The sequence below is a fragment of the Lampetra fluviatilis genome, chromosome 13 (assembly GCF_964198595.1).
Source record: "Lampetra fluviatilis chromosome 13, kcLamFluv1.1, whole genome shotgun sequence".
Lineage (NCBI taxonomy): Eukaryota > Metazoa > Chordata > Hyperoartia > Petromyzontiformes > Petromyzontidae > Lampetra > Lampetra fluviatilis.
In genome coordinates, this window is record NC_136287.1 from 4,231,590 (window position 1) to 4,244,365 (window position 12,776).

The 12,776-nt window shown below is 46.3% G+C and overlaps 1 protein-coding gene across 4 annotated transcripts in view; it reads right to left on the reverse strand.

The window, feature by feature from the left end:
* LOC144935445 (sodium/potassium/calcium exchanger 2-like) overlaps nt 1-11,920 on the reverse strand; it is a 58,015-nt gene extending 46,095 nt beyond the window's left edge. For 3 of the 4 annotated variants that reach the window (XM_078862085.1, XM_078862084.1, XM_078862088.1), the window contains exons 1-2: nt 11,162-11,919; nt 6,621-7,683 (exon numbers count right to left, since the gene is read on the reverse strand). In XM_078862085.1, the coding sequence (XP_078718211.1) occupies nt 6,621-7,646 (1,026 nt within the window). In that variant the 5' untranslated portion in view covers nt 7,647-7,683; nt 11,162-11,919. Of the gene's footprint in view, nt 1-6,620; nt 7,684-11,161 lie in introns of all 4 variants that reach the window. The other variant, XM_078862086.1, reaches the window with a different exon arrangement.
* Between the last annotated feature and the right edge of the window lie 856 nt (nt 11,921-12,776).

Consider the following 12,776-nt stretch of genomic DNA (forward strand, 5'->3'; position numbering starts at 1 on the left):
CCCTTCCTCTTTAGAATCCGTCCCTTCCTCTGGACATGGGGTTGGGCTTATTGGGGTGGATGTAGAGTGTAGGTGGGGCGTCTTCCCGCCAACGATCAAACCCCCTCTTAGAGCAAGATAATAATAGATAGGCACTCAATAGACCTGTAAGGCTGGGCACAGAGGCCCTTTGGTGCTCACTTATTCTGACGCACTGGAAACACTATTTACAGAGATGCATATTGGGGCTTCACATCTGCTCCCTTAAGACTTTCTCAGTAAAACAAAGTCTGCATACGGCATGTCTGATGAATCAGTGCAGAGTAACATTCGAGTTGGTGAAATCTCCTAATTTGCAGAGATGCCCTTAAAGTATGGCTCAAACGTATGGATGTGTATTTGAATCCCATCTGGATGTGCCGAATTTCCAAAGGGACAATACTTAAATTGTATTTTATAAATGCCACGACTCTTTCTTCAATGACGCCATCATGCCTTTCGGATCTGCCCTGGCACCATAAAGTTATTTTATGTAAATTTAACACAATGGCCTGCATGACTAATCTTAACACTTGGAGGAACCACAAACTGCCCTTGTGGACTAGTAGGTTGTATATATTGGCATTAATAGAACACTTAGTGAGAGCAACTTGAATATTATTGATATTATCAAATATGATTTCCTTTCAATTCAATTCCCATTCGACCTCACCTGCAAATACAAGGGGACGCCAGGACAAGGCCACATGAATTACCTCTGTGGGCCAGCAAAACACTTCTCTCCCTCTCTCTCCCTGCCTTTTCCTTTTGTTCTCAATGCATTGCTTGGGACATCGCTGACAAATGCCGGCACACAATACGGAACATTGAAAGATGGACTCGCAGATGTGTTTCTGTGCTATGCATTGCTGTGGATGTTTGGGCTGTCTTTGTTATAAATACAAATATATGTTTTAAAATAAATTCATTGAAAATCTCTCCGTTATGAAGGCAGGACATTGCCAAAGCGTGGCCGAAATGTGTCCCTCTTCAGAGCAGTGTTATTGACGGATGTGTTGAGTTGTTATTTGTCCTTGACCACCTCTGCCTGAACTGTATCACAAATATGTGTATCCTCCTGTGGATAACCTGGCAAGTGTTGCTCATTCTGCTTTAAGTATTAAAGGCATCAAGAAAGCCAAATCGAGTTTGAATAGGAATATAAAATAAAAAAAGGATGCGTTTACAAAGAGAGCTGATACCTATTTATGACGATCTAGATTATAAGCTTTTGTGACTGCAGGAATCCATAGTCTCTGGTTCTTTCGGTAAAGTCACGTAGGTATTAAATAAAATAAATAAAAAATCACGACGTTTCGATTGCAACACAAGCAATCATCATCAGGTGGGAAAACCACAACAAGAAAATGTTCTTGCTGTGGTTTTGCAACACAAGCAATCATCATCACGTGGGAAAACCACAGCAAGAAAATGAGAAAACCACAGCAAGAAAATGTTCTTGCTGTGGTTTTTCCACCTGATGATGATTGCTTGTGTTGCAATCGAAACGTCGTGATTTATTTTAATTCTATTTTATACCTACGTGACTTTACCGAAAGAACCAGAGACTATTTATGACTGTAAATATTGTTCCTCGGGGGTAGGGGAAGTTGTAAAATTCCCTGTCTGGGCCAGAACAGATGTCAGAAGTACCAGATACAGAATACGAATGCTCAGCCGCCCGGACCAGTGGCAGGCTAAATGCTCACGTGATTTAGCAGCCAATTTCAACAAATTAAACGAGCAGCGAAGATATTTTGGTATAATTTATATCGCCGTCATAATGCTACAATATTGTTTTACTTCTTTATTCATTTTTTTTTTACGAGCAATGCCTGACATCAATTCCCAATATTGCATGCATGATTTATACCGGTGGCCCATTATATGCAAGTGTCACGTACGAAGATCGAATCTATTGCATACTGGACAGACGCAGTTCACCGGAGTAATTTGCAAAAGGGATAGTTTCTTTGATCACTGAGTGGGAGTTAATAAAGATCCAGTATGAGGATGATGGTAAGCTCAACGTTTATATGTAAGTGGAGGTAATAATGAAACGAGAAGATAATAGTAATACAATTAAACATAAATGTTCAGTCCTCTGTCAATCCACTGCTGGATGGAGGCCTCCCCTGGTGCTGTGTCTACCATGGGGGGTTGGGGGGGGGGTTAACCATAATTCGCCATGCTGGTTAGTGTGGTCTGGTGATTATAATAAAAAAACAATCCTGCAAGAATCATACAAATTTACGTAATAATACACTTTTTTAGCTCCATTTCTGCAAAGTAATGTTATAATAAGAAATGTAATGGGAGGTGCTGATTGTACTGCTATACTAAAGTTAATAGGTACTTGTGAGTCGTTTTAATACTGTTTTCTACGGAACTCTTTTTTGTACCACAATGAATGCTTAAAAGTAAAAATCATTTGTAAAGTCAGCCGTGGAGGTAGTTTGACCAAACTTCACCATGCTAGTCAGTACAGGTTGGTGCTAGACTTAGTAAATCATACTGGTAGGAACCTCCTGGTTACACCAGCCCACATGGGATTATTGTGTCCGTCGTGCAGGGAGGGGCTGGGTGGGGAGGAAGGGGCTGGGTGGGGAGGGGAGGGTGGGGAGGGGCTGGGTGGGGAGGGTGGGGCTGGGTGGGGAGGGGTGGGGAAGGTGGGGAGGGGCTGGGTGGGGAGGGTGGGGCTGGGTGGGGGGTGGGGCTGGGTGGGGAGTGGCTGGTCACCCCGTGGTGCCCTGATAAAACTCAACGTTTAACCTACTCACGCCGGCTTGTGCCCGCCCTCACAGTCGGGCATATTTGCGGAATACACCACGCCGCCGTTGACCCTGGCCATTGACCGAGCAACCCAACGTTCCTACCAGCTCCCTCCGCAGGAATGTGTTTAACCCCATTGTCATATCCAAGAAACGTAAGACGTCCACCTAATTGCCTTTTAACTATCTCAAGAGCAAGAAGAGGAAAAGCTGACAAAGCCTTTGCCGTTGCAGCACCAACCAATGTTTTAGAACAACCCTATTTCCTCCCTTAACATCATAAATCTTCCATTTAAAAATTATCCTGAAGAAGGAGATTAGTGCTGGATACAACTGCATTTGCTAATGTGATTTGTAACTTGCATCCTTACTCATGTATCGATAGTTACATCTGTATGTGCAATTTTATAGACTTAAAATTTTATAGAGGGACTGTTTTTGATGTTTTTTTGCTGCCTTGCCCAAACTTGGGAATTAATGCACTTCTGCAATTTGAACTTATATACTTTTTATTTATGTACAGTAGAACCTCGGAGATCGAACGCACCAGAACTCGAACAAATCGGTGTTCGAACGATATGTCCGAACATTTTTTCCCCCGGAAACCGAACGAAATTCGGAGGTCAAACGGGAAATCGCAACTTGAAAGAACCTGTACGGCTGAGACGCGTATGGCCAGCGTGCATGACGCTTGTCCAGACAAAGGTGATTCCCCTTCCAAACAATAACACCACCACCTCCTCACCACCTTCCAATGAAGCCATCAACTCTCCTTACTACAGGTAAAGTGAAGTTCAATGTTCATTTATTTCATTTATTACATATCTTTATTCATTTATTCCATTTATTGATTGTGTTTCTTGTTTTTTTGTATGATTTTATGCATGTAATTACTGTAAACTTCGTGTAAAAATGCTTTATAATGAGAGATTTTTTGCGTCTGGAACCAATGAATGTCATTTACATTAATTCTTACGGGGAAAATTCGAACAAATCGGTGTTCGAATGGCCTTCTGTAATGAATTAAGTTCGATCTCCGGGGTACCACTGTATTCATATTTATTGATTTGCTTATGTTTCCTATACTTTACACGCCTATCGATTTTTGTATTGTTATAATTTTCTGACCCCACCCCTACTGGACATCTGTGAAAAAGAGCTTCATAGCTCATCGGATTTCCCCAGGGTAAACAAAGATTCTGATTCTGCATTAGGACCACTTGAGACATAACTTTCCACTGGTGTTAGCTGCAGCCCAGCATTTAACTCCAGGATCACAGCACAATGTGCTCACCACTGCATTTAGTTATTCTGCTCTTTATCCCTTTCCTATGTTCTACCCGTAAAAACCCCCCACTACAAATGCATGTTCAATATGTATTGGTACTTCGTGGTCATTCGATTCAGATGGAACTTATTTGACGTTTCATATTTTATGTTAAAAAAAATAGTATTCCTAAACTTGAAACCAGTTATTTACACTTCAATAGAAAGCATTGCAAAGTGGACGAGACAAACGCTCCTCTGTCAACGCTCTCATCTGCCACCCTGACCGAAGCCTCGGAGCTCTGCGACTAAAGTCAATGTCTAATCTCAAGCACTATACGAACACAGACTCGATTTGGTGTAATGGTTTTTGCGTGCTGGACTTGCAAACCAGAGGTCACCCGTTTGATTTGTTCTCTCAATGGGGCAGTTGAAGCAATTTTATTTTCAAATCCCCCCCCCCCCCCCGCTGGCTCTGTCCATCCAGCAGTACAAAGAGGTACAAAACAGCTGCCTGGCAGGTCACGTGTGGTGGGATCAAGTGAGGGTACCCCCACATCGTCTAAGGCAGGGGTCGGCAACCTACGGCTCCGGAGCCGCATGCGGCTCTTTACGGGCTGCTTCTGGACGATATGTACGTATGTACAGTATGTACTCAGATGCATTGCGGCTCTTGAAATACTGAATTTTGTACCGAATTGGAAAGAAATGGCTCTTCTTGTTATTTTGGTTGCCGACCCCTGGTCTAAGGCGTCTGGCCAGTATGGAAGAGTAGGCCAAATTACGCTCTGTAGAACAACTCTCGAGAGGATCTTCTGCCAGCAGTCATTTTAGCAAGCTATTGCAGGGCTGCACCTTCGTATCGTCACACTACCGTATATCAGAAAAAAAAGTTTTGCTGGCTGGCTTCCTGCCTGGATTCCTGTCTTCCTGGCAGGCTGGCTCGCAAGTGCGCGTGCGCAGTGCATGACTTCACCACGCACATCTGCGTGATGACGTCACCCGTATTCCACAGTGTCGAGCTGGGTGCGTGCATCGTGTATCCCGCACAAATGCGACGGAGGAGAGAGAGGAGTGAGGGAGGGAGATAGAGGAGGAAGGAACAGACGATGAGGAACAGAGAAGAGAGGGGCGGGGAGAGGGTGAAAGGGCATGAAACGGAGAGGGAAGAGAGCAAAGCGGAAAGTGAAGGAGAGCGACACGCAGTGGGAGGGGAGGATTATGGAGAGGCAAGACAGAGATGGGATGGGAAAGTGGAGAGGTGGGAATAATGAGAGCGAGAGGTGAGAGGTGACAGAGAGAGATAGGAATGGCCGGGCTCCGAACTCTATTGCTAGTGGCTGTCACCGAAACTAGCTGGGCAACTGGCTTAACGGGATTATCTGTTCTAGATTTGAAGCTTTCGTGACTGCAAGGATTCATACTCTTCGGTTTTTTCGGTAAAGTCACGTAGGTAAAAATAAAGATAAATAATAAAAATAATAGAAATAATAATAGAAGTAAAATAATATTCCCTGTAAAAGAAAATAAATAAAATAATATCCATTCCCTGGCTACCACATTCAGATAAGCCCCTCCCCCCCTCCCCCTTAACTTGTATTTAAGAGCTTGTCTCTTGGATTTTGCCTCACTTGATACAGTAAATCTAGCTGTGACGGTCCCACCCGATGACGGAGACTTGTGTTGCCTCCGAAACGTCGTGATTTTTTATTTTATTTCTATTATTATTTCTAATATTATTTATTTTTATTTTTACCTACGTGACTTTACCGAAAAAACCTAAGCGTATGAAATTATCTGTGTAGCAAATAAACATTGTATTCAATTTGAAACAGCAGAAGAAGTTCAGAGGACGTAATATATAGCGACACCGACTATCTGTGAGGAGCGGATACAGAAGACTGACACGGCTCATTTCAATTTGCTCGAACGTTTCAATGTGTGCTCCTATTAATGTTACCCTTTCGCCAAAATATTATTTTAATACCAAAATAATCTTTTTTTTTACTCACAATACGTTTTGTTGCCAGCTAAATGGGTAAACAAACTATTATCATATTTTGCTACTGGCAAAGGAGGTTCCAATGGTCACAATACCTATTATCTTGCAATGGTTTTCGTAAAAAATCTGATACATTTTGGTGCCCCCAGTACAGGATTGTGAGACGAGTGTGGAAATGACAGAGCAACAGGCTCTCTACTAATAAAGTATAATATAACAAACATTTTGCTGGCTGGCTGGGACGGAAGGACGGATTTCCAAAGAATGTGCGGGTTTTTAGTTTACTAAAAAAAAAAAATAGTAAATCCCATTAAATAGAACGGAGTGGGATTTGCACATATGCTCGCGTGTGAATAAGCAGTGATATGAGAGGGATACATCAAGTGCTGGATGAGATGGAAGCTACATCAGTTGCTAGATGCAGCAATGGACAGAGAGAAGCGGAATTGCCGTCGCAAAGGAAAATAAACGGTCGTGAGAAAATGGGCCGAAAAATGCAATGAACCAGACGAAGAGAGGGATGGCGGTGAGGGGGGTCACGTGTGTGGCTTGGCTGGGCTGACCTTGTCCCCCTCGTCGATGCCTCCGGGGATCTTGGCCGGAGGGTCCATGCTCAGGCGCTGCTTCACGAAGGACTCGACTTTTGCGTTGAACTTCATGAACACCACGTAGCTCACATAGCAGCTGAGCAGCAGCACGCTCTCCCACCACTTAATGAGGTTGTCGAGGAAAAAGATGATGAGCATGCTGAGCCCCACGATGTAGAAGGAGACGTCGCGGAAGAGCGGCCACCAGGTGAGCACGAGAATCTCGCGCGAGAACACGGCGCACATGCCGATCACGAACAGGATGTTGAAGACGGCCGAGCCCACGATGGTGCCGATGCCCACGTTGCTGTGCGAGATGAAGACGCCGATCAGGGACGTGAACAGCTCAGGTGCCGAGCCTCCGGCCGCCATGAAGGTGGCCCCGGCGACGTCATCGGAGATGGCGAGTTTTTCGGTGATGACGCCGAGCGCCGGCACGAAGAACTCGTCGCACACGATGGCGAGCGCGATGAACATGTAGATCATGCCCAGCATGTGCAGCACCACGGCACCGCGCTTCCGCTGCTCCAGGGTGAATAAGTCCCTCGGGTAATCGAGTTGCTCGTGCGAGTCCGTTTGGTTCATCTCCTTGGTCGACTGCGTGGAGTTAAGAGGACCTTTATTGTCCGATGTCATGCCGGCGGGCTTCCTGTCCCATCCGTCGCCGTGCAGTTTGGAATGAGGGGCGCCGTCCTCGCTCTTTGACACCTTTCCGCCTTCGTCTATTGAGTTTCTCCCACTTTCGTCGAGTTTAACCACGTTCGCACTTTTGCTTTTCAACGAGGCATCCGTCGGTTTTAGTACTTCGCGTGGAGCCGCCTTGCCCTCGTAACCCTGCAGGGCTCGAGTGCGGAAAATGCCGTTGCCTCTGGAGTCGAGGGTCACGGTGGCGGGTGGGCCGGCTGCCTTGTACGCCAGCGAGAGCACGGTGGCCACCAGGAGGGTTGCCACGAGGCCAAGCACCCTGCACAGCCGCAGCCGCCTCCTCCTCCCGTGCGCCATCACCTCCGGAATTCCACCAGCGACCGCGTGAAACTACCTGAACAAAATATATGCAATCCACACGCAGCACAAATCGGCGAGACAGCGGTGGTGGTCAGCACTTCCACTCATTTGCCGGTCGACAATGTCAGAAATGCTCGCCTGAGGATGGCTCCCATCGGTGGTTCAGATCTTTCAGGACCCGTAAAAAACATTACTCTGTGCCCTCGTCTGATGTCAAGAAGGCACAAGAGGGTAATTGATGATTAATGATGGGATTCACTTGAATTTCCACTCCTCCAGACAGTACCCTATAAGATCTCTTGGCAATCCCAGCTTAGCAGGACAGGACCATCACTTTAATTAGCAGGCACATATAGCATACACTGTCACTGTCAAACTGCCAAGGAAAAAGAATAACGTCAAAGTAAATTGACTAAAACATTCGTAACGCATTTAGCAATGTCGAATGAGCAATAAATGTAAGTAATTGTCAGGGGAGGCCAAAGTTGCACAGTGCACTTTTAGAACGTGTAATTTAGCGCTCTGGCAAGCGGTACAGTGTGCACAGTGCTGCCTATCTTTGCGGCCACCTGGACTGGTTTGGAGCCGCCTGCTCTGGCAGCCGGTTCTCTCTGTTCACAATGACATTTACACACACTTTCAATTGAATGGTATTAAGTGGTCTCTTGGGTAAGGAAGCCATGGGCAGCTAATCTCACAATGAGCAATCAATTATCCCTTTGGACGACACGAGGGTGAAACATTGAGGGTGGCCAGGCTTAGCACAGGTGTGTGTGTGTGTATTTGGGGTAGAAATTTAAAGTGTTAAAACTGATGGGTATTTTATCGTGCAGATAAACAATTCCAAATAGACTTAATGGTAATATACAGTGTCGACACAAAGGTTTGAATAAAGGGCTGTTCTAGTTTGTGTAGTCATGTTATATTCTTGTGTGTTAAGATGGTTATCCTAAAGTTGTACCTGCCAGGGTGATGGTGTGACCGTACCGATATTTGTCTGAGACAAACATCAATCAGTGTGGTTTTAATAATTAAAACAAAATCAGATAATGAAAACAATAAAAATCACACCGTAAAAATAAGGGCACGGACATTAAATTTGAGAATCTTAATTAGTTTTTGTTCTTCACGGTGTCGTATTGATTTGGGAGTCTATTTGGTTCTGCTGTTCGTTACGAAGCGTAATAAAATAACCCAGATTAAACAAAAACCTCCCTACTTTCAACTCAGAATCGACACTCAATTTTAGAAGAAAAAAAGTAAGTTGCTCGTTCGTAAAGGTTAAGTTAAAAAATATATTTTCAAGTTTCCCCTTCATCATTTGCAATACATTTTCCATCTCGAGATTGCTCTCAGAATACCCCCTAGCTTTAAATACAGATTATTATTGATATTTACCGAGAACGTTGCTGTGTCATTAACATTGTATTGCTGGTAAATTTGCCGGGCGTAATTAATAACAATAATAATCACGCCCAATCATTATTCTTTTTATCAAGCACAAGCGTGAATAATGTGCAGAAATCAATAAATACGTTGTAATCCTGGGACATTTTTGGGGCAAATTGTGGTCTTGTATTACTACTGTGTCATCCACCTTTTGTCGTCACAATTTCCACATTGCACTTTTTTTTATTATTAAAATGAACATAAAAAAAACCCGTACAAAGTTAATGCAGTCATTAACATCTGGTTTGTTATTTTTGGTTCTTTCGGTAAAGTCACGGAGACTTTACCGAAAGATCCAATAATATTAATCCCTGCAGTCACGAAAGCTTTAAATCTAAATTTAAATCTTGACTGACGGCACAGCCAAAAATGCAACAATTAGCCAGACCAACACAAATCTACGGCGAATTGACATGGCACACCCCTCCCTCCAACACGACACAGTCTGTACCGTGAGCACCGCATTCCCGGACAGAGGGCGCTTTCTTCATATGCATTGCCATCTCTGAAAAAGTCACATCACATTCGGGTACCCCCGGAATTGTTTTTTTTGTGCGCGTAAGCGCGCGCGTGCTCTTCCTTGCGTTGTCAAATTGTAGTTATGTATTCGCTTACTCTTTGCCATTGGTGTTGTTGAGTGAGCAGGCCGGGGGAAAGCGGGCATATGCGTTTTAGTAATATAATTGGATCGCGCGCAGTTGTGCGTAAATTCGTATACAATTTTTTTAATACAATGTAGGCTCAGAATAATGCACTTTCATGCAAACATCATCAACCTATAGTGCTACATATATACGTTGAGCTGTGTGTAAGCACAGCTTCATGTTCAATGTCAGAACAGTGTGTTCCATATTATCATAATCCTTACATGTCCATCATCATCAATACACAGTGGTACCATCCCGCTCATGATGAATGATATACACTGTCATACTTTTGAGTATCACCATCATCATCTATACAGTGTCATCATCATCACCACCATTATTCTTAATACACCATCGTGCATTTTGATCTCATCATCTACGCAGTGTAATCATACGAATTATTCTTAAAATACTCGAATGAATTTCTATAGTACAGTCGTTTATATAACGTCATAATTATCATAATTACGCATGAAACACTGCGAGCCATTAGTATGTCATCATCATCATCATCTATAGCGCTATGTACACAGAGCCAGTTGCAAACACACACGTACGCACAGAGTCACTGCGTAAAACCCCCACGAACTACACGAACACCATAACGAACACACACACACACAGCAGGAGAAAGCAAGGGCACTCTAGGTCGGTGGGAGAGCACACGCACGGCACCCCACGGGGAGAGGAGGGGGGGGACCCCCTTGGCTCCTGCCAACCCCGAACCCAAAGCATCCCCGGGATACCCTTCAATCGGGACCGCGAAGGTGACCGCAGGCAAACCAATAAGGCGTCTCGCGTTGCCCGGCCGGACTGCGTGACACAAAGGCAAAGATCTCCCGTGTAGCCTTACCAGAGTGTTGGGGCAAGTGCTGTCAGCGAGCAACTATGAAGACCGGCACGGTACGCATGGCGGTGGGTGGCCAGTACCACGCCCGACCGCCTTTGTCTTCCCAGTGGCGATGTTTACACACTGCACCAGGCACTCATTTGAGGCTGAGTCGACCCATGGGAGGCGCTGGACCGGTACAGGTATTTGTCACCGATGTTGGCCGTGAGCGGGATTAGAACTCAGCTCGTTGAGTTCGTAGCGCAGCGCGCTAACCGCTGCACACTCACACCGACCGGGCTGTGTGGCACACACTCAAAAATACTATGCACACGCACACACTCACACGCACTCAACACGCACACACTCACACATATGCACGAGCACACACTCACACACAGTCAACACGCACGCCCAATTAACAGGGTGCCCTTTATCACGATTACGCATTAAAATGCCCGCGCCATCCTCCCTTGCGCAATTACGCATTTGTGGCTGCGTGCGTGCCGGCGTGCCGGTCGGAGACCCCCCCCCCCCCCCCCAAGGTTAGTGCGGCTGGTCGCCTGCATGCACGCACGCACGCGTACCTGTGGGGTGCCTCCTCTGCGTGGCTGTGCGTGGCTTCTGGTGTCTCCCCTGCGTCCTCCTGCGATGAGGAGGGGACGATGATGATGAGCGGTCGGGATGGAGAAGCCGCGCGGCGACGTAGACGCCCTTGACTCGCCCTTCCCGGCGACAGATCGATGCCTGTGGTCCCTCGGCAGGACGGACGGACTGGGGTGGGAGGACGGGCTTTGCTGGGTGGTGGCTGCGCTGGCTGGAGCTGCTGGTATTGCTGCTGGCTCAAAACTGACACGACGGACGGACCGCGCAAGGCTGTTGGGGTTTTGCGCCAGCGGTGCCGGACGAATTCGAAAGGGGGTGGTGGCGGTGGGTGGTGGGTGGGGTGGGAAAGTCCAGAGCGCAGATGAATACCGAGGGGCGCTGCCTTACAGCTCCCGATGCCTTCCCGACTGCAGTGAGACCCGCCCGGAATATTAATGCTCCATATGTATGAAGAAGGAAGCTTATTCTCTTTAGCGCCGCGCGCACGAGGGTCCGTCACTGGCCGACAGTCGCGGGCGGTGAGTGCGCCGCTCCGCACGACGGAGCGAGCAGGGAGCAAGAACAGCAGGAAGCTCCGAGCCGCGCCCGTACCCGGTCTCCTCCCGTGCAGCCACTCCGGCGTGTTGCTCCACGCGCTCCGTCTGCGCGTGATGCATAGCGGGTGGGATGCGTGCTGCCTGCCGATTCATCATCATCACTTCATCACACGGGGGCGAGGGATGGGGGATGGCAGGGGGTTGGGGTTGCTGGGTGGTGGTGGTGGTGCTGCTGCTGGTGGTGGGGTAGGAGGAGGAGTTGGTGGGGGAGTGGGTGGGGTGGTTGGGATGATCATGATGCTGGTACTGCCGCTGTTGGGAGTGCGGGAGGGAGACAGAGTGGGGAGGCAGTCGCAGCGCACTGTGATGTGATGACTGCATTCGTGCCCCATAAATTAATGGACGGATTTACTGGCCTCTGTCTGCACGGATGGATGATGATGAGGCATCTTCCCGGCTACTTTAGCTGGTGTGCTGTTATTGACTCAGAGGAAACAAAACAAGAAAGAATATGCTGCTAATAATACAGACACACACACACAAGCTTTCCCGCATCACACCTTCGCATACTCTTTCATCAAGCAAGCAAGGACATTCATATGTTATTTGGTTTTATATAGGCTCATAGATGGAATATAATGGGTTCATGTATTTTTCCACAAATGTACAATTTTCTGCTAAACAGACCCCCCACTGTTAGGAAATGGATTTCTTCCCCAGCATCTGGCAATCCAGCAGCATATGTTTAAGAGGCCTGACTGCTGATGAGATGAAGAAAGTAGAAACCCGTCCAAGGTTTGCCTAAAAATACAATGCTTTCGAAAAGCCTATAAACGGATTTATTAAAGTGTCATTGTTTTATTTTATGGACTGGTTATTGTAGAATATAAACACGCACAACACAGTTTTCAATTAGAATAATCATTATTATTGGGGTCAAGGTTGTCAATTTTACGTGGCGTGGGGTGGCCTTAGTCCAGCAGTGGATTGACAAAAGGCTTCAAGCTATATTTGTGTCTTCAAATTTCCACAGGAACATTGAAAACATATATGAAGGCCG